The following is a 22084-nucleotide window of genomic DNA, read 5'->3' as shown; positions in this document are numbered from 1 at the left end:
TCTGCAAATGTTCCCCAATGCATAATACAATTTTTCAAGGCCAAAAAGTGCTCCATGCATGGATCTAGGGACAAGAAATAAGTTTTACGTAACAAGACAATGACCTGCCAAAAGAAATAGAGCTGGTAGAATAGCTTCATCTTTTTACAGACCTATGTTTGGGGTTAGTTTCGTATGTTGGTCATGAAAAAATCCACCATCTGGGGCAGACAATGGCATATTTTCTCACAATTCACCCCCACTTCCATCTTTTGGGGCCCCTGCAGTATTTAGATTTGATTTTAAGGTATCTGCTTATCCTCTTTCTGAGCAATGAAGCTCCACGTGTAGGTAACTGAAAAGCATAAAAAAATCACAACCTGCAGAAGACGCAAGAACCTAGATTTGTATTTCACAATGGCTAAAAAAACCCGTTAACAAAATCCTCATTAGCACAGTATTAACAGACAGTCCCAGGCATCTCATACATCTATTTTAACCACCCTATAGGGAACAAAAATGGGCATGTTTCCAAAGAATTTGCACCAGAGAAAGTTTATATCAGCTGCCACAGAGAGACATTCTCAGCAGTGAAATGTGTTGGAACTAAACAACATATTTCTGTCACAAAATAAAAGTGTAGCCATCTATTCTAACTCTGTCTCTAATCCCAGTGGGTTTAAGCAATTACCATTATCTTTAAAAATTGCAAATTAGACTGCAATTACTGTTGGTTGTGGCAGCACTGCTCTTTTAGTGAACAAATAGATCAAAAATATTAATTGAATTCATGACCAAGAAACTGCAAGTATTACAACCTTATACCAATTATTCACTGCAGGCTTTAAAGTCATGTTTAAATCAATGATTTTCTCATTGCCTTTGCTGAAAAGCAGGTCCCAGGCACATAAGGACAAAGATATAACCAAGGATTCCTGACATTTCCCATGCTTTTGATCATGTTTTGACTGCAAAAAGACACAATCACTCCTGAGGCAGCTGCTCTGTGTGATAGGAGCTGAAAAGGCACGAGCAGTAGAAATGACTCCTCTGTATCACACCAATTTCAGGGTATTCTCTGTCGCTTATATCTGCCACAAACCTGGCAGGAAATTATGAAATAACCTGTGAATTCTGTAAGTACCCACCCCTCCATACAGGCAAGTCATGTGGACCTATGGAAAAAAATTGATTCAGAGACGTAGAGAACCTTCTCTTATGACAACATGGGAAAACTCACAGTTAATAAAAATCCACAGAGAGGAAAAGCTTCTAGGGAACTGCTTCCAAATATCTACTTCCAAATGCCCACTTGCTGTAAAAAATCCTTTGTGCAGTTGTCTGGATTCTCGAGAATCCTCAGGATTACTGTGCCAGCTGCCCTCATTTACCCAAACACAAACATATTCCTCATGATTGCACTTCCTATACCATACCTTTGCTTCCCAGCGAGTGATAATGAGATGGATTTTTCCCCAAAGTCAGTACAATTTATTGATGTAACAGGTTACTGTCTTCTGATGCTCACCTGTGCATTGTGCAAGAGCTGCACAAATACAGATGAATAACTTTTGAACGGGGTAAAGAGATTTTATAAAAGATCCCAACATGAAAATGACTGCTCAGAGAAAACTGTAGCTCCATGCATGCTTTCAATTTACAATTTGGCCAAAAATCAGATTTAACTTCCAAACTGAACTCTCCTCCTACAAACAGCATGGATTAAATGCTTCTGCTAGGGGAGATAAATCAGAGCACTGCTGGCTATGTACACAGGGTGTTTCTTCTGGGGAAAGTATTTTGTATTGTCGGAAGCAAGCAGAGAATGGGAGAAAGGATCTTCCGCACACTTTTCATGCAGCTCAGCCACCATTCCCAAACTCAGTTCCATGTTCTATGCTGTTCCAGGAAGCTGACATACAGGGCTACCAAGGTCAAAAACCACTGCATATGGAAAAATTAATATGGTTTATTATTTTCCCTAAAATATAAATTATATACCTTAGAAAGACATCTAAAAACAACAAACAAATTTAAAAATTCTACTAATTCTCCAAAGCACATTTTCTTCCATGCTGCAGAATAATGGATCCACTTCAGGAAGCACCACAAGTGGGCAGGTCTGTGGACCTGTGATCCTAAAAGTTTTATCAATACACATACGCAGAATATTGCATATTCCAATACACATATGCAGAATATTGAATATTCAGGCTCTGCTTCAGGAAGTACAGGGGAATGGGACTAGCTGTAATCCAGTGAATAAACCCTGCATTAGGGAATACATGCTGCATTGGGGAATGCCATCACTTGGATGGGAAACAGGATCTGAGACAATTAGGAGAATGGACTGAGTGACCAAGAATCATGTCACCTGATCTGGTGCCTTAATTTCCACAGGAAATTACTGCATCGCTGTCTGCCCCAGTCTAAGACAAAAGGGATGGAATTTCTCAGCATAAGGATTCCTCCATTCTCGGAGATGAGAACAGGATTTCTCTCTGGAGTTCACTCTCCAGCCAGGTGATCAGCTCGTCCCAACAGGCACTGACACTCCTGCAGACAGCCCTGCTGTGCCAGCACTCACCGTTCCTGTCGATGGCAAAGGGCACATCTGCTGTGACAATCTCGTAATTGCAGATCTGGCTGTACTGGGGGGAGCAGTCCTCGTCTATGGCTTCCACCTGCAGGATGCTGTCGTAGATCTTCCCCTCTGTCACAGTGGCCTTGTACACGCTCTCCTTGAATGCTGGGGAGAACTCATTGACATCCTTTACCTGGATATGGACCACTGCCCTAAAATAGGCACACAGAAGATCAAACAGAAAAATTAGTTTATCGTGACACCTCACTAACAGTTTCTTTTTAAAACACTTGAAAAGACTAACAAAATATATCTAGAAAACTATATAAGCCCCTATTAAAACGAGATATTACTGAGTTTTTATGTTTAATTTGCCTAATTTAGTATCTTAATGTGGCACTAGGTAAAAGTCTATTACCCTGGCTTATAGGGAAAGGGTTTCACAGTGCTCCCTATTAAAATCTGCCCCTAAAACTGAACCCCAGCAGAAAGCCAATGATATCATTACAGGGTAAAATAAGCAAGAGAGAGGAAAAAAAAATCACAGTAGTCTTACATATGCACCTAAAAATGATCAGTTTACAAACATTCTTCCATATTACATAAGGCTCTCACCTTCTGCTGATGATAATTATCTAATCCTTCAATTAGTTACAACACTGTACATACAACCCATGAAGGCCCTTAGTGAGCAAACTCTAAAGGCCTTGCTGTTGGAAGGATTTGCTTGCTGTTTGGTTTGATAGGCAGGGGAGCAGAGGGACACAGAAGGGATGTTCTAGAGCAATGGCAGAGCCACAGTAAACATTGGGACCCCAGACAGCGTGGCTCTGTGTGTGTGTGCTACCAGACAAAGTCTGGTGGCAGTGGGCCACATTTCATTTAGTCAAGATTAAACTAAAATTTTCCACAAGTGGATTTCTACCAGATTGTTACTGACAGGAGAGGGGGGAACGTACTAAAATTTGGTATTGTGAAGCAAAACCTGTTTCTGTGATTTGATGGTTATCTGCTATTGCAGGCTTCCTCCTAAATCTGTATTCTTTTTAAATATCCTGAAAACTTCAGCATGCATTACAGACCTAATTAAATCTTTAATTGTCATGTGTCCTGGGTGAGCAAAAGGAAGAATGATTACTATAAATCATTTCTTATAATGGCTCTCAGCAAAACGAACAATTTGTAGAGCACTTACACATCTACGTGAGTTAAATTCATCTTTAATGACAAATAGTCTGGAGCTTAGTTTCATGAATTTAAAGGGAAAAAAGGCACTGTACCACCTAAGCTTATGCAGGGAATTGGCTCCATGGTAAAAAGTACCACCTTCTGACCTTCAATAGACTCCTCTTCAGAGGATTTTAGTTCCTCTGAGACTCGCTGTCCAAAAGCTGAGGTCAGAGACACTCTGTTCAAACGTGACACTACTCAGCATTTGACATAAATATACTAAAGAAATGGGATGATTCCTCTTTTCTTACCATTTGAAATGAGATGAACAGAGAGAAAACCTATTTAAAAATTGTGACTATCAATTGAAAGCCAGCTTCTATGACCTGGATGTATTCAACGTGAAAGCAAGAATGGAAAATATAAACCAAAACTGAGATGCATTTACCCAGTTGAACAGGGATCCTGTCAAAAGCTTTAACTGAAGCAAACAAAAAGGAATATATCTTCTAATAGGAAAAAGGAATGAAAAAATGGGTAGAATATTGCAACAATAGTTCATCTTATTTGCTTTCTACCTGACAATAATATAATGTAGAGTGAATGTATGCCAAAGCAAAAAAATATTTCTCCTCATTTTCACCTACTTGTGAGATTTCTTCCAGTTTGTTCCACCTGGTCCCGATCCACAGTCATAGGCCTGGATGATGAATGTGTATTCCTTCTGCAGTTCACAGTCAATCGGACTCTTTGCTCGAAGCCGACCTTCTCCAGATGTCTTGTTCAGCACAACAGCCTCGAAGGGCATTTCTTGCCCATGGATTTTAAAAGCACATATTTCACCTGTGAGGAACAGCACAAAGCAGTCATAACTGGGGGGTCTAAGTCTTATGCACTGGAGTGACACCTGCAAAGTTCATTTGTATTTCACCTGCTGTTACAGAGGGGGGACATACAGACTCAGGCAGCAGGTCATTATGCATCCAAAAGGGCCATTAAGCAGGTGCTTGTGCAGTGGGATGCGCTGAGTGCAGCTCCAGGCACACACCTCCCTCTTCCTCTGTCAGTACTAAATGGTTTCTGAAAGCCCCAGAGGCCATCCCATATGGTACCAACAGCAACACTGCGCTAAGTTATTTTTGAGCTGAATTAAGAGACTGTATTTATTTAAAGAAAATAGCAAAAAGAAAAATAGATAATACTTCAGAGGTGGTCTTTTTCTAACTGCTGTTGTTCCTTGAGCCACTTGAGCTGCCAGGTGGTAGCAGATGTGCAGATTCTTGCAGTTTAGCTTCCCAACAGTGGAAAATCTAATGGTGCAGAACATGGGCACATTCAAAATACATCCTGCTTTATTTACAGACATACATCATCTTTGGAACAGAAGTGGTTGAAGGAACACAGACGAGTGTCCCTTTTGGACATCTCAGTCACCCACCCACATTCACACTCTCATACATGAATGCCTTCTTGGCAGTAGCTCACTCTGCCTCCAAACTGTTTCCTAATATAATAGATCCATAGCATCTCTCAGAGGAGTACTATAGACCAAAACAGATGATATAGCAAGGACTAAAAAAAATTGATTTGGTCACAAAAGACAACATAAAGAATCTTGTGAGAATATGAGTCTGGAAAGGGAAAAAAGACACAGTTTCTGGTGTTCCTTTTTTTATCCATCATACTGATAGCAAGGATGCACACCGAGTTCATTTTTAACCATTCCAGAATCCAACTTTAAAAATGAAATATTTATACAAAGACCAATGTGACTTAAATATTTTTATGACACATTAAACACATGCTGTTTTATGAGCAAGTCAGTCTCGGGACATGCATTATAGATTCAAAGCGGTCTCCCACTCACATAATCCTTTTCCATTTATTTCCAATTTACAGTTGCAGCCTTTTGGAAATCTCCTTGCCAATCATAGCTGAGCCGAGTGCCAAATTCTAAATTAACTCTGAATCTATGACCTCTAATTCAGGCCTGGCTCCTCTTTCTCTATTACAACATATTGTTTATTTTTGCAAAAGAGAGCAGACAGCGAGTTTATAAAAAGTGCTGAGGCTCATAATTCCTATTATGTGTGAAAAATAAAAAATGGCAAGGGTGCATGTGCAGGGAGGGTGGGGATTAGCTACACTGAGGTAGAAACACAGGATTTTTAGAATATTCCCTCAACTATCATCACACAGGCTTCCCTTTATGACCACAGGAGCCGAAGCTTTGCTCAGCTACATCCACTGGCATTTAGGCAGACAAATCCCACACTTGAAAATTGCAATCAATCCTACAAATGTCTTTATAGGATCAGCACACAGTTGTTTTGGTAATTATAAGGCTCTGAAAACGTCCAAAAAGCATTTGCTTAGACATTTTCCTGCTGCACCCCCTCCCTCCAGGGGTGTGAAAGGGCCATGGAGTTTCCCAGGACAAAGCCGTGCTCTTTTCCAATCGCTCCGCTGTTCACCCTCAATGAACTCAGATATTTGGGCTACAGAAGAAGCAATGGACTTTACCCCGAGAATCAGATTTTGAAAAAGACTAACACTTTGCACATCCATAAAAGTAGGCTGCACAATGGTAATGAACTGTGCACAGGGACCAAAACATGAGATTAAGAGAAGGCTGAAGTGAAGCAGCTTGTTCAGCTTTAACCATGGGCACTGTTCACTGAGTTTGTATCCCACTGCTGTTAAACACAACCTTTGATAAAAATTATTCTAATTTCCTTGTAACTTCAAAACAAAACAAAACATTCATCTAAAATGATATTTGTGGATTTCAGTGCTATTTTAATTGAATACAAAATAAGCCAGTGCAAACATGGGAAGTCTAATGGAAAATACTGTTTGTTATGTTCTGTGAAGACTGGCCTTCATAGTTTCTTAATGAAGTTTTCCTGAGATGCACAATCCATCAACAGAAATCCTAACTTCTGTGGTTTGTGTTTATTATTTTATTGATCCACTGTTTGATTGCAAACCATACAGCATTTACAGACATCCAAGCTACCGTTCTTAAAAAACAGAAATAGCTCTGGGCAGAAAAAAGTTCTCTCAGCCCTTATCTAAATATTTATCATTTTTCCCTCTCCAAAGGCAGAGCCCTAATGCAAAGCAATCATAGGAGCAGCACATGTTCCAATTAGTTCTCATCACATATTTTAGAAGTCTCTATATCCCGCTCCTATGCGAGATGCTCCAGCTTTGAATATAACTCTAATTTTGTCTCCATATTCCCATTTGCCAAAGATAAAATAATGACAGCTGCCTGGATACGGTGAGATATTTGTAAATACACACCAAAAAAACCCACACTGACTTCCAGAATGTGGCTACAGAAACCTACTTATATGAAAACAACTGCAAATGTTTTTAAAAACTGGATAAGAATTTTTTTCAAAAAAAAGGGCTCTACTCCTGTTTCCAAAGAAATTAGTTAACACTGTGGAAAATTAAAATTTATAGGATCATGATGTTTTTTAAAAGGTGTCTTAAGAGCTGTATTGCAAGTGGAAATGATAACAGAGTTGTAAGAGCTGTAACAAAGCAGAAAATTAAGTAAGGTCCACTGCCAGACACACACCCATTGACAGATACATGGAACGACTATTACTAACCATTACAAATAGTGTCTTTAAAGTGTAACAGATACTATTTCTCATTAATAAATAGAGCTACAGGACTTTATTTCAACCCAGCTGAGCTAACCTCAGACCTACATGATGTCAATGGGAATTGTGCCAAGCTTAGGTAAGTATGGTTTTGTAACTCATTGGAGCAAAAGGAGACAGAGTTTCTCTCCTACTCAGACTCACCACTGAAGCTGCAGGACCTTGGCACCACCTTCCCCCCTTCTCCTTTGCAAGGCTGAAATAATGAGAGTACAAATCGGGACATTGTTTTTCTCCCAACAGACAACCCAGCAAAATCCTGTGCTTTTTTCTTCATTTCATTTGAATGGGTTGGGGAGCAGGTGGATATAGGATTTTGTGACCATGGAAGTGGTAGTAGCACTGAATTGCTAAAAAAATGATAAGATGGTGACACCATGCAAAGGTAGAAGCACATTCATGAGATCCTGTAGCAACTTCCAGGGCAGAGGGAAAATATCTCTTCTCCCAGGCCAGGATGCACATCCTGCGGGCTTCCAGTCGAACTCTGCTGAGAGTTTCAGTTTAATGCATATTTTAACTAAACTCTGGACATGTTTTTTCTTCAAATCATTCAGACTAGCATTAGGCATAAGCACCTATTAATTTTGAAGTTTACATTCTTATAATTCTGAAAGCCTTGGTAGAGATCCATATGTTACTACTGCAGGGATAATAAGAATATAATTTTCCCTGTAAAAATTGCAATAGCCTGAAAAAAAGCTACTAATGGTTCATAATTTCTGAAACATAACCAACAAATTTATCCACTGTTTGGAAATTGATAAAGACAATGTTTCACATTCAGTCACATTTACATGCAAAATTTAGTGATTATAATCCTTAATCAATAAAACTGTATTACAAATTACTGCCTTTTATATGAAACACCAAATTCATACTTCTTTCAGTAGAAATAATAATCCTCAATATTACTTCTTTAATAACTACACAGCCTCACTCACTTGAAATCAATTTCAGACATTATTAGAAAACACTGCATGCTTATTTGGCCTTTCACAGCTCCCTTTGCTACTTCCTCAGCCCTCACTACACCAAGAATACTGAAGACTTCAGATGGAAAGCTGGGATCGCTGATATTTCATCACCGTCATCAATAGTTAAAAAAGGCAGCAGTTGTATGTGAATCAGGAATCACCAAATGCTGTTTCACTTGGTTGGCTGAGGTTCAGCAAGGCCAAGTGCTGGGCCACCACAACCCTGCAGTGCTCCAGGCTGGGGCAGAGTGGCCGGAAAGTGCCCAGCAGAAAAGGACCTGGGGGTGCCAGTCAACAGTGGCTAAACAGGACCCAGCTGTGCCCAGGTGGCCCAAAAGGCCAGTGGCACTTGGCTTGTGTCAGCAATGGTGTGGCCAACAGGACCAGGGCAATGATCGTCCCCCTGTACTCAGCACTGGTGAGGCCACACATCAAATACTGTGCCCAGTTCTGGGTCCCCCACTGCAAGAAAGACATTCCCCAGAGAGGGGAATGGAGCTGGGGAAGGGTCCGGAGCACGAGTCTGATGAGGAGCAGCTGACGGAGCTGGGGGGGCTCAGCCTGCAGAAAAGGAGGATCGGGGGAGACCTCATTGCTCTCTAATTCTCCCTGAGAGGAGGCTGTAGTGGGATGGCAGTCAGTCTCTTCTCCAAGGTAATAAGTGATAGGGCAAAGTAAACGGCCTCAAGTTGCACCAGGGCAGGTTTAGATTGGATGTTAGGAAAAATGTTCCCACCAGAAGTGTGGGTCAGGCACTGGCACAGGCTGCCCAGGCCAGTGGTGGCATCACCATCCCTGGAGGTATTCAAAAGACATGGAAACGTGGGACTCGGACGTGGGTTAGTGATGGGCTTGGAAGTGCTGGGTTAATGCTGGGCTCAGGGATTTTCAAGGTCGTTCCAACCTTAGTGATAATTGCATGCTTAGGCAATCCCATGATTCCTTACGGAACAGAGCTTACAATGTCGTGTCCAGAACACATCTGGGTGGTGATGTACTCACATGCATTCGTTCCTGAAACCATTCCTTAACTTCAACTACATTTTAAAGAGATGAATTGTTTCCCTCAAGTGCTATGAAATGATGCAGCTCCACAATACAGAGATGCTACAGAAAAAGCATAGGGGTGACAAAGAGGTCACATCTCACTGAACAGCAAACAGAACACACGAAAGTGTTCTAAAAGCTCAATAAGAAGAAAAGCTGCAATTCTATCTTGTACCTTTTTGGTAGCAGTAAATCAAACGTGAAGCTCAAACGTCTAGGAAAGCAGGCTTCATTAGTTTGCTGCTGACAAAATCACTCCTTTACATTCCTATCCTGTTCTAATTTTATTACTCTCTAGCCTTTTATTACACTTCCATGTGTGTTCTTCTCTGACATGCAAATCAACATAGATAATCCTTCATTTAAAATTAAGGTTGCCGTTTTATACTTCCTGAGGTAAGCACAGAGTCCCTGGAAGATCCCAAAGTGCCTAAGAATCAAAGCCCCAGGACCACATGGCAAATCCAGTCCCACCTTGAAGGAGGCAAAACCCCTGCTCAGGACAGATGCGTATCAAGTTTTGATTCAAAGGACAGACAGAAATGCCACAATCAAGGTGTTACAGTGACCTCTAAAGCTTTGCACACGAATGACAGTAACACTGCTTTTTCCTTAGGCGTGTCTTTCAAGAACTTAATTCAGCTCCATGGATCCATCAAGTCAGAGGTATCTGACAGCCACCACACTAATGAATCTTCTTCATGTACTACATGCCACCAGTAGGCTTCCAAGAATTTTATGTAACATGTGGATTTGCTTGTGGCATGACTTTCCTCTTGTTCTAACTAAAAGTTTGTCAACAAAATTGAAGTACTGTCAGTATGAATCAAATTTGAATCTTTAAGGCTTTACATGTGGATGGAAATCCAAACAAAGGCACACTGTTCTTGGAAAATTTATCAGCAAAGATCTCTCCTGGCAGTTGGATGGACACCTGAAAATAAGCACCACAGCTGGGACACTGCTCAATTTGCTGTTTTCTCAGAAACACAGCACTGAACCATGGCATGCTGTCAATGTCAGATTTACCAATAACTTTTTTAGGGGTTGCTGTTTCTCTGGGTTTTTTTTAATCCAGCCTTCCACAATAACAGCTGTATACAAGTTTCTCTGCTGGAATCCTGCAAATACCTCCTACAGTGCAGAGCTGGTGACCTTTTGAGTGACTCTCACTGGGAAGGTTTACAGCTTTGACAAGTTTTTCTATCACAGGCTGTAGCTAGTGTTTAAATAATTACAGAATGCAGAAGGTTATGTTTTGAAGGAGGAAAGGGCAGTTTTTGGGGAAAGGGAGGCAAAATAATAATTAGAAATGTAAAATATCTGTAAGGATAGGGGAAAAAAAAATAAGGTAGTAACTACTGCATATGCTTTTCCAGCTCAGTTAAGTCCATGCTATTAAACTGATACTGAAATACTAAATTCCGGGAAGCAATACTGAAATCATGAACAGAGGGAGGTATTCATGCCTTAACATAACACCAAAATTTATTATTTCCTCATATCTAATTTTATGGGCAACACGCTCTGCAAAGCAAGAGCATAAATCCACTGCTACCCTTCCTGTTCCATGGATTTGAAACTGGAAGAGGGGGAAACTGCACTTGCACTTCAAGTAATTCATTGTTGCCATAAGCTCACACCAAATGAACCAGGCTTCATCCTTCCACTGAAGAAGGGACCAATTGCTCAGGATAAAAAGATAGTTCTGTGGGCAGCATAAAAGCAGCAGTGATATCTGGATTTCCTCCTGGCTCCACAATAAGTTTCCCTACTCTACAATTTTGTTTACATAAATCTTGCTTAAAAAGTGTGATTTTTCTGGACAAACTGTGATTCTAGTGAGATATCTGACCACACTGCTCTGTTGGAATCCCCCATTGCTGAGATGCACAACACGTCCCACTCAGGTCTGCACTCCACCTCAAATGAGGGAGAACTGATAGATGTTTATCTGAAAACTGCAATAAACACTGAGGTGGATTAGAAAAATACGTAACAAGGAGATAAATGTTTGTGCACATAAAGATGTGCTTAATTAACTACTGACTGTGCCTTTTGCAAACACCTTCTATAGAAATATAAAATATTGTTATTCCTTCCTCCCAGCAATCAAACCCTTACCAAATTAACACTCTATTGCAAATAATTTCAAACACTTCTTAATCTTTTATTCTTTCTGAAATCTGCAAGATTCAAGAGAAAAAAAAAGCAAGAAAGTGTGATTTTAAGAACAGTACCAAAAAAGTATAGTTTTATAATCAGTGTGTGGAGCTCCACGCCCACCTGCAGCAATGGAAGGCTTTTGTCAGCCTCAAGTGTCGTGTTTGGAAGTATCCCATGGATTCAGGAGTGCATCCGGTGTCACACAACCATGCACTCAGCACACAGGAACAGCTGTTCCATTTAGTTACAGTGCTGTAGGGCACAGTACAGTCTCTTCAAGAGTTACATGAGCATCCCTAAGAAATATTTGCCTTGGCATTTTTTAGAATACCACATTATAATAAACTATTTGAAAAATTAATCCTGCAACCATGTAATTAAGCCTGTGGAAAAAGCACATTAATAAAAGGAACTTTATCCTCCAGGAGCCAAGTGAAGCATAATTACACAGCTCCCAACTGGGTCATTTTCTGCTCTCCTTTTTCACAGGTGTCAATAACAATCACAAACACCTCTGGGTCGTTTTCTTCACTCATAGCCTGCATTCTTTGGGTAGTGCTCACTTGAGGCTGCAGTTTGCTATTTTAACTGCAGCTTTCCTGCTGCTGCAGCAGATCAAACACCACACTTTGCTTCAGACACTTCTCTTCCAGGAAATACAGAGGCCCAGATGGTCCCACTGCCCTAATTCCATGTTCGTGTCTGAGAGGTGGGTCACGAAGCTATTTCACCTCTAGATTAGTGAGGTCTACACTGAGACAAACAGGAGATAACTTGCCTTATGAGGCCCTGACCCAATTTACTGTGTATATCCTTTAAAAAAAAAAAGTGGACCTATTTCTAAAAGAGTGACCTAGGTCTGCAAATAAAATTAAAAAGGTTATTACTATGCTTGCAATAATTTCCTGCCACTAAGTATTACTGAGCAGTTAAAGAACAAATGCTAATAAAATATGTGAAAGTAGCTAATGATGTATAATGTTCCTAAGATCTTCAAATGAAATAAAGACCTAGAATTAGGAATGTTGGCTAGCAAATATATATTGCTTACAGAATTCCTTCAGTCCTTCAAGCAAACCTAACAAAAATATTTCCTGCAGCAGGATACATGCTCCAACACGACCTGCTAGATTTGGCTCCCTTGTGAGATACACAGAGATAAATAAGAAAATGAACATCACCACGTCACACTCAGAGTAGAAAATGAGCAGCTGTTTAGTCTGCAGAGGACTCGGCAGACTGACAGAAAACCTTACTTTTTAATTAAACTATTTTCCCTTGAGCCCTATATCAAGGCAGACAATTTCTGAGAAGGCAGCTTGGAAAATGTTGAATTTATTAAAATGATTATTTCCCTGAATAATTTTAAAGGCATTGTTTTGGGGCATAGTTAGCTAATTCAAAGCACACAGTGAATGATCAATCAGTTTTTCTGTTTCTTTTGAATCAAAGGCATGAACTAGCTCTAACTTGAGAGCTAAACCAGGAACTTTGGACTGGCTAGCACATAATTTAAACAGCAGACTCAACCATGCAAACCAGAGAGGCAAGTATTAGGAGCTAGGGATGCCCTGCAAAAATAACAACCATAAAATAGTTCCAATATTATGCCTTTGAATAATTGTGGAGCTTCCATGGCATTGGCAGCCCATGAAATGAGTTCAAAGGGAGAGTATGCAGTTTGGAACTTTTCAGCGGCTCCTAAACTCTTGCTTACACACACAGTAAAATGTCAGAGATGCATTAGGTGTCTCAGGACTCTTCCACCTTTTGCCCAGAAGAACACACGTGAGAGGCAAGGCTTTGAGTGAGAGGTTAGGAAAGGGATAAAGTGGTCACACATCCTCAAGTTTTCACTCAGCTATTTACTCTGCTGTGACCTCTTCTTACAGAAGCGGATTAAATAAAAAATTTAGGAACATTAATCTTGGCATGGAGCCTGGACACAAGGGATTAGTCTGTGCATCCTGCAGACACACAGCAAAGTAGAGCACTGAGTTTAATTGTTACAAGAGTACCATATGGTTCCTCCTGATCATGGCTTTTTTTCATTTGTTTTTACTTCCACTTGCCTGTCTTTAAACAATCTGAAATACTCAGCTCCTGATGTAAAGTCATAATTTGGACTGGATCTCTAGACAGGATGAGTTACTTTGGACACAAATGCTTCTGCTACAAAGCATCCTCTCAAATGAAAAGAAACAGTCAAAATTATAGCATCTGGCTTTTTATCAGAATGGAAATCACATAGCAAAGATAACAAAATTTATCAAAAGAAAAAGTAAATGCACATCTCCCTAAAAGATCAGCTGTACTCTAATTTGTTTGGACACTTAGAATTGCTTTTTCTATTTCTAAAAAAATATATTCTGTTCATCCTATTCCTCTGAGCCTCACCGTCTCCTCCTCTTTTGTTCTGTTTAGTTTAATGTTTCCTACCACACCTTTATAAAGAGAAATGTCAGTACCTTTTTATATTGTGCTGGTCTTAAGCCCAAGGTTGCTCCTCACCAATCCAACAACCCACAAGACAGCTCCAGCCACTGACCAGAGCTCAGGCAGACAGCAAATGTCTGTGTTTTTATGCAGAAAAGGCTTGCAGTGCTGTGTCACTCACAGGCAGTTTAGGAGAACGCCTGCTTTCAGACACAGCAATCCAAGACTCCCCAGCACAACTTTGTGTTGAGCTGCCTTCACCTGCTCAGGCTTAGTATTTGACACATGAGAGGTGTGAGAACCTGAGCTGTATGAGCTGACTACCTCAGTACTTCCAGCTGCCCTTGGGCAACTCCTACCTGATATATCGCTCCTTATTCCCAGCTTTTCGTTCTCCTAATGGCAGCACAAATGCTTAAGCACTGCAAAACCCCAGATTTTTCTGAGACTGTGACGAACTCCTACTCAGAGTTTAGTAAGATCCTTGTTTCTCAATGCAGGACTGCCAACCTTAGCAGGTCCTGATACATTCCATGATTCAGATGGGACTCCAGCCACCAAAGCAATTCCAGAAGCACAGACCCATGGCACAGTATTTATAATGGCAGGGGGGGATTATGCTCCAGGAAATCTCTGACTGAGCAAAGACACAGCTCTCTCGTGGAATGGTATGGTCAGTACTAGCACAAAGTAACTTTTCCTATATGGAAACTTAGATTAAGGTTTTTATACTCTCACTGACATGAAAATAACTCTAATGGATATATGAACTGCAGCTGTATTCAGACTAAAGATACAGGACAGCCATTAAGAACTCCATTGTAAAAACAGGGGCTCTGTCCCTTCTAAGATTCTACACTGGGATATCTTACTCATATTAATTATTCAGCAATGCAAAGAGCTTTGCTTTCTAAACTGTAAATTCAAAGCCACAGTGATCTCAACATGCTTTTTTTTTTTTTTGTGCTTTTTATCATCTAACCCACTGAAAACCCCTATTTATTTGCTATATCTCTTAGATGTTATCCTATTTCTTGCCCTCTTGAGCAGTAGCTCCACAGACGACAGAAACGGTGTTGTTCAGCAGCTTTGAAGATGGTGTTAGCTTTTTTCCCCCCAATGTGAAATTAAAAACTATTTGAAACTTTTCATGAAACTGAGCTGTGTCAAAATAGTTGTTTTTAGAGAAAGTTCAGTCCTCTCAAAAACCCCCTCACCACTGCAGAAATGGCAGTAATATCAAAAAATCCACAAAATGCTTCTACTTCAGTACAATTATATTTTTGATAAATCATATTTTTGCCAGCTCCACTACAAATATTTAATGACTTTGCCCTTTCTCTTTGACTTCTACTCCACGTCTGCTGCCCACTTCTGGCTGTGTTAGTCTGAGAGGTGCTTGTGACTTTTAGAAAAATTACTCTTCCTTGTTTCCTCACATGTCAGAAACTGGGGGTGCCAGTCCTGAAAACACATAGCACTTGTCACAGGCTGCAGTGGACCTGGGAGTTCAGCATCAGATTTAGTTCCTACTTTATGTGAATTTGGACTTTCTAGGAATTTCTAATCCCTGGATTTGTTGTCCTCAAAGCATGTGTGGTCTTGCAAACATTTCAGTGTCAGGGGATGTAACAGGGTCATTGCTCCCTCATCACCTGCCTCAGTTCAGCCTTTGAGTAAGTCCCTGCTGCAAGTGCAAAACTGAAGTCCTGAGGGAATGACAAAAACTCTAGAAGTGGACTGAAGTGGACATGACACAAACCATGTTGTGGATACATATTTCAGTTTCATCTCTACATTGAAATATCTGCAAATTTATGACCTATTCCTTTAAATTACTTAAAATCTTTCTTTCGGCATATTTTGCATCCCTAAGAGTTAAGACTTCTGTGGGAGTTTTGAGAGGTCTGGATTTAAGTACAGACATAAGTCTTTGCATAGCAAACCCTTTTAATGTTTTAAAATTTGAACTCCCAAGTTCTGAACAGTTCTGTATCAGTTTTTTGAGCAAATGAGATACCACATTAAAAAAAAAAAAGACTATCTGAAAACAGAGCTGAAGTTAAAAGCACAGCCTGGGTCTTACAGATTATTTACAAATTTTGCATTGATATCAATGGCAAAAGGAATCCCTTGCTGAGTGCTGCTAAAATCCGTAATTGCTGAAGGCTAAATTAACCTTGGGAAACCAAAGTGTAATAAAACTAAAGGTTGTAGTACAGAAATGAACACAGATCTCACAGTTACCAGCAGCTGTTATGAGTAACATCACAGTTCTTGCTAAGAGATTTTTTTTCTACTTAGTCTGTATTCCACCCCCACTTTCATTCTAGAAAGTGAAGACCAAAGCTTATTTTTTATGCTTTAGGAGCTATGGCTGAACTTCAGTTGCAATTTAATTTTTAATCTGAAATTAATGGAATGAAGGATGCAACTATTAAAACCAAACATGTGCAATATAAAGCAATAAAAAAGTAACACCATGTAAATTCCACAATAATAAATCATTCCAGTGATTCGGAAAGCGCAAATAAATATCTCTGTAGTTTCTATTTAACTGTTCCGCAGCAGTGTAAAGAAACAAATTATATTTGCAGTTTCTGAAGTAAATTATAATATTAATTTGAATATATCTAGTAGGAAACACAAAGTATTTTATCAAGATGTAAAGTTAATTCAAAGCCAGCTTTGTGGTTACCACTCAACAACGTTTATGGCATTTGCATTTATACTTTCACAAGTGGTCAAACAGCATTTGGCTATGGCAGAACTCCTTTGTGAATGCTCAGCTCTAGCCCTGGGAAGCAAGCACTGTGTCAACAAAGTTTTTAGAACAGCCATTTACAGACCTGAATTTTTGGGTAACAAATGTGTTTTTGGAAGGAGGAACTGAGTAACTGCTTGTCAAGGCTGAAAGCAGCTTCTCTATTAGCTTTTATTCCATATATTTTTGAACATTCTGATTTCATTTAACAAGTGGTATTTTCTCTCAGTGAATATGGTGCAAAGCTGTCTTCTAGGAATGATCAATAATGGCTGTGCTATCTGTACTGATTGGGTTATTTCACTCCAGGTCACCCCTGCTTGCTCTGAGGACACAAGTGCCACTGAGAGTCTCCTCTCCTCTTAGCCCTGCAGCACACAACTCGCACTGAGTGACCAGGATCACGCTTCTCCTGACACATCATTAGCAGCCTTGTTTACTGAAAAACTCATTTCCAGATGTATTGAGTAAATGCTGCTCCTCAGGAATTCACTGGAAATTGCAGGTGGTTACAAAGACTAAAGACCAGGCTGTCATGATCATATTTGAGCTAAATAACATAATTGTACAAGTGTCTTTAAGGGCATAATCTGAACACAGAGGGATCGAACAGTTGTCAGCGAGAGCCCAAGGAATCTTTACTCTCATTAAATACTTAGAACATTTTATCTCTGTAAGACTGGGCTGAACTTATACACAAAGGAAAATAATGAAACAGAGTGACAAACAAAGTACTGCTTTAAGAACTCCTAGGAATGAAGTAATACAGGAAATTAGCCATGCTTGTGCCAGGGCTCTTGTCTGCAGGGCAGAGCTGCACAGCATGAGACAATGGGGCCATCTCACAAAACCTAGCAAACACCTGGGAACAACTGGGATTCAGAACCATAAATAGGCCACCTGCACATGCACTTGTTTCCCTGGCATGGCTCCCTGGGCAGGGTGCTCTCCTGGGGACCAGAAGGAACCCGGAGAAACAGGGTGCTCTCAAGCAGTTAAGTCTCATCTGAGTGAAGTTCTTCAAACACTCCAAAAATGCATTAACACCAGTTCTGTGGTTAATGAAAAATAAGCAGCCTCAGCTGGCAAAAACCCCAGCAACCACCCTCATCATCCTCCTAGTGCTGCTCCATAATCACAACATTATGGCTGTCAAAATTACTTAATCAATGACAGCTCACTTAGAAGATTATGTACCATTATGGCTTAAAGAGCCATAATAGTACGGAGATATGCAGCTGAGTAACCCTTGAAGAATTTTGAGTATTATAGGTCTGATGAATTAGATGATAATGTTTTTCACAAGTTGTGATTTTCAAATTACCCAGTGTGCCAACTTTTACATCTACAAACCACATTCTGCAAATGGGGTAAAAAAAGCTTCCCAGTTGTGGCACTGGCACAAGTGTGTGATGAAGTCTGAAAGGAACACACTTGGCCCATTTCAGGCAGAGCAGCAGCTCCTTCCCCTCTCTTCTCCAGAATTCTGGGAATTCTCAGAAGAGCGTGTGTGTGAGTATGTGTGCACTGCAGAGAGCAGGTGGGAAATACTAATGAAACCCAAACATACAAAAACCTCCTGGCTCGAAAGGAGACGAACCCTGAACATCAGGAAAGGAAAGTGTAGTCACCACGGAGTGAATACAACTTCAATCATGTGCCAGGCTTGCTTGGTCTTTTGAAATGGTTTCTTCTGGTTTCCTTTCCACAGTGGAATAGATGTGTAAACCTTTAGGTACACGAGCTGCTTACACCACTGCCCTCGGCACTAGGCAGTGATTTCAGAGAATCCCTTACCCCTCTTTTTTCTTTTTGTAGGGGTTTTTTCGTCTGGTTTGGATTTTTGTTTGTTTGGGGATTTTTTTGGTTTTTTGTTTTGTGGGACAGGGCAGCAGAAGGTGGTGGGGGAAGAAGAAGAATCAAGTGTTTTATTAAACAATCAGTGTTTCTTTCTCACAGTTTTACATTCTGGGTAGAAGGCAATCAGGTAAAAGAACTGATAATGACTTTTTTGTGGGTTTAGTGATGAACTAGATGATGAACTAGATCTCTCTCATATCAGTTTATTATGTAGCATTATTCCACTGGCCTCAGGAAATTGTTCTCTGTTTTTACAGCTGGAAGTGAACCAAATAAGCACAATAATGCCCAGTGACAGCTGCAAATGGGGCATTTTGGGGGGGAATTCCAGAGCATTAATCCCTTTTTCCACTGTGAATAACACACCAACATTTATTGTTTCAATAGTGCACATCCGCTGTAAGTGTAAAAAACTGTGCAAGAGTCTGTGTAAATTCACTGGAGATCTCAAAAGCATAATTTAAAAGTTATTTTTACTGTTACTAGTCACTAGTACTGTGACCTATAAATCAAGGATACATGGATACAGCCACACGCAAAAAGTGATTCTATTGGCCATGACAGAGGAATAAACAGGTGTTTTTACACGGTATCCACAGCATCTGCCCTGAATTATATTCTCTTAGACTGCAAATGGAAGTAAAATATGGATGTGGAAAGGATTATATGAAAACTCCTACCACAGTGCTACTCTGATAGGAGCTTTGGAAGGATGTTTGACAGATTGTGCTATCCAGGAATGAGAGATCTCTCTGCTTTGATCACAAGGAAAAAAACAAACAAACAAACAAACCCAAAACAAAACAAATCAGAAATTCTTTAGGTAATACTGGATTTGAAACAGTGAAAGCACCAATTCGAAATCACAACAACAAAGTTTCCACAAAACTGATGACAGACATATAAAACACAGGTAGAGCCAGAAAAATCAATATTAATTATTCCACTAATTCCTTGCTGTCCAGAGCAGAAGCTCTGAAGAGGTCACTGCCCACCAGGCAGCCTATGTATCAAAAATATTTAGTTGCAATGACCCTCACACGTTTGATTTCTGCTGCTGAATGGCACCATTGGCAGAATGACAAACCAGGCTTAAGGTGGACAATATTCTGGCAACAATTATTCTGAGATACTCCCTGTGTTTTCAACTCTGTTCTGTAAAAATATATATAAATAAATATATTCTACAACTCAGTGTGGCTTTCTGGTTTCTATACTGAAAATGCTACTGATGCCAGAGAACAGGGACTTATTTCAAGTGAATGATACAAGTTCCTCCCTCCATCTCTTTTAAAATCATTCTATGAGACATAGACTTGCATCAGAAATGACAGTACTGGATGAGGCAAACCAAGAAACTAAATAATGATGAAAGCAAGCCTTCCAAAGAAATAGCTGAGTGGTCTGTGAATGAGCAGTGAATAGGTTATCAATGAATCTGCTGCTCTCAGACAGGGTTAATGAACCTGTAACTCCCAGGCTGAGAACTAAACCCCAGGTGACAGAGAAGTCCCTGTCCCCAGAACAGAGGGGTCAGTTGCCAACAGGTGGTTGATGGAGAGCAGGGCAGGAGGCAGCAGGAAGGGGTGTCCCTGCCACAGGTTACAGACAGACCCAGCATGACCAGAGACCAGAAAGATTATTATTCTAATCTGGAATTATTTTTGTAATTTAAGAATAATTAATCTGTGGAATTCCACACCAAGCCAGGCTTAAGAGGGTCAGGCAGAGTCAGGGTTGACTCCAGCAGGATGCTGTAAGAGACTGGTAGCAAAGAGAGGGCAGTGACTAATGCAGACTTGTCAAAACCTCGTGGAATTAAAGAAACCTGCAGTTTATGGTCCCAGTCCTACCTCACCTAGGTTAAACACCAGATTTAAATGCTGTTAGAGAGACCTGTCTCTTGGAAAGCATCTTTGGCAGAGGAACTGGGGAACAAGGCATGGATCCAGCTTAGCTCTGAGCCATCACACCGTTTTAAGGAAAACAAAGCAGGCCAGATTTTCAAGAGTCAGAGCCAGCAAAGCTATCAGAAATACAGCATGGCAGGAATTGCACAGTTTATTCTATGCTCATCTTGATTTCCTGAATACAGACACACATATTTGGAACTAGAAGTTCCTAGATATACATACATATTTTCTCTTAACTTTCATAATTTTAGCAGCCCTAGGAGTATGTGAGGCACATCAAAAGATCTTGTACATTCTGAATACAAGGTGGCCATTTGCCACCACCCCCATCGAGAGGTTACCTGAGGGGCAGATTGCAAGACCTTGTCCTGAATGAGGTACAGGTTTGCTGTAGGGCCTGTTCAGAAGCCACACCACCCAGAACTCTCTGTCCCCTCAGGTAGCACCACGAGTCTCTTGACAGGAGATCTCAGGACACTCTGAAAAAAATTTTATAGACAAAAGTACTGTGCAGGTATTACCGACATCAGCATCTGGTCTGCAAAAACCTGTCAGGTTAGCAATTCTGTCCACAGAAGAGACAGCCAAATTTTACATGTTTTACCTTCAGGAAAAGAAGCTTTTTTTCCTGAAAACTTCAGCATATTCAAAATGGAATTTGCTGAGGCACAATAAACATTAGAGCTACGTCTCCAGTTTTACATCATCATTATTCACACAATGGCTTTCCTTTAAAATACTCTTGAAGAAGTATCTAGGTTGATCATAAAAAGCTGTGTTATAGCCATTATATTTCTTAAACAGTTGTTTTTGTTGGATGTTTAAACTTGCAGTCACAAGAGGACGATTAAAGGTGAAATTAATTATGTAGCTCTGTGGAATTTCTTAGCTTGTCTGAAGAATTCCTTATGGTCATCCTAGACCAGAGAAATGAAGTACAGTGCAGTGCTTCCCTACACGACATTTTCTAATTCTGACATGTTTAAATTTCTTTAAATGACTTTGCATAAAGCAGAGCATTGTGAAAATATCTAAGCTAATGCCTTCTGCTGGACACATTCACTCTCATGTTGGTAGCAGAACACAGCACTTTTCATGTCATTTATGCAATGGCTACAGTCAGAGCCAAGATCTAAAAGTAAAGAGCCAGAAGTAATCCCCAAGTCCTTACACAGAGCTACCTTTTTAAGGGCTCTCATAAAAGGATATGTTGTCCTATGGCAACTATGGGAGCACATAAAAGATTGCTCTTTCTTACAGTCTTGCAGAGGATAAGAACGATACAGACATTATTCTCTCCTCTGGGTGAGGGACAATCACAGTGACCTGGCAACCTCACTCCCTGTTAGCAAGTGAAGTTTTAATGAGGAGCGCCCTTTCTTCCTTAGAAACAAAACAAAATCCCTTCAAATGAGAAAAAGGATCAGAAAAATAGTTTAAAAGTACAGAGGAAGGAAAAGACAAACCATTCCCACTGGACCAATTCAGTCTATTCTCTGTTCAATAGA

At 40.2% G+C, this 22084-nt stretch overlaps 1 protein-coding gene across 1 annotated transcript in view; it reads right to left on the bottom strand.

Annotated features, from left to right (window-relative positions):
* The window catches only part of CLSTN2 (calsyntenin 2), a gene marked incomplete at its 5' end in the record, with an annotated part of 313171 nt that overhangs the window by 68320 nt on the left and 222767 nt on the right, over positions 1 to 22084 (bottom strand). The window contains 2 exons of the mRNA XM_082288258.1: positions 2567 to 2775; positions 4381 to 4576. Of these exons, the coding sequence (XP_082144384.1) occupies positions 2567 to 2775; positions 4381 to 4576 (405 nt within the window). The remainder of the gene's footprint in view (positions 1 to 2566; positions 2776 to 4380; positions 4577 to 22084) is intronic.

This window comes from Coloeus monedula (genome assembly GCF_965178545.1).
Source record: "Coloeus monedula genome assembly, chromosome: 10".
Taxonomy (NCBI): Eukaryota; Metazoa; Chordata; class Aves; order Passeriformes; family Corvidae; genus Coloeus; species Coloeus monedula.
The sequence above is the reverse complement of the archived record's forward strand: the minus strand, read 5'-3'. Positions and strand labels throughout refer to the sequence as shown.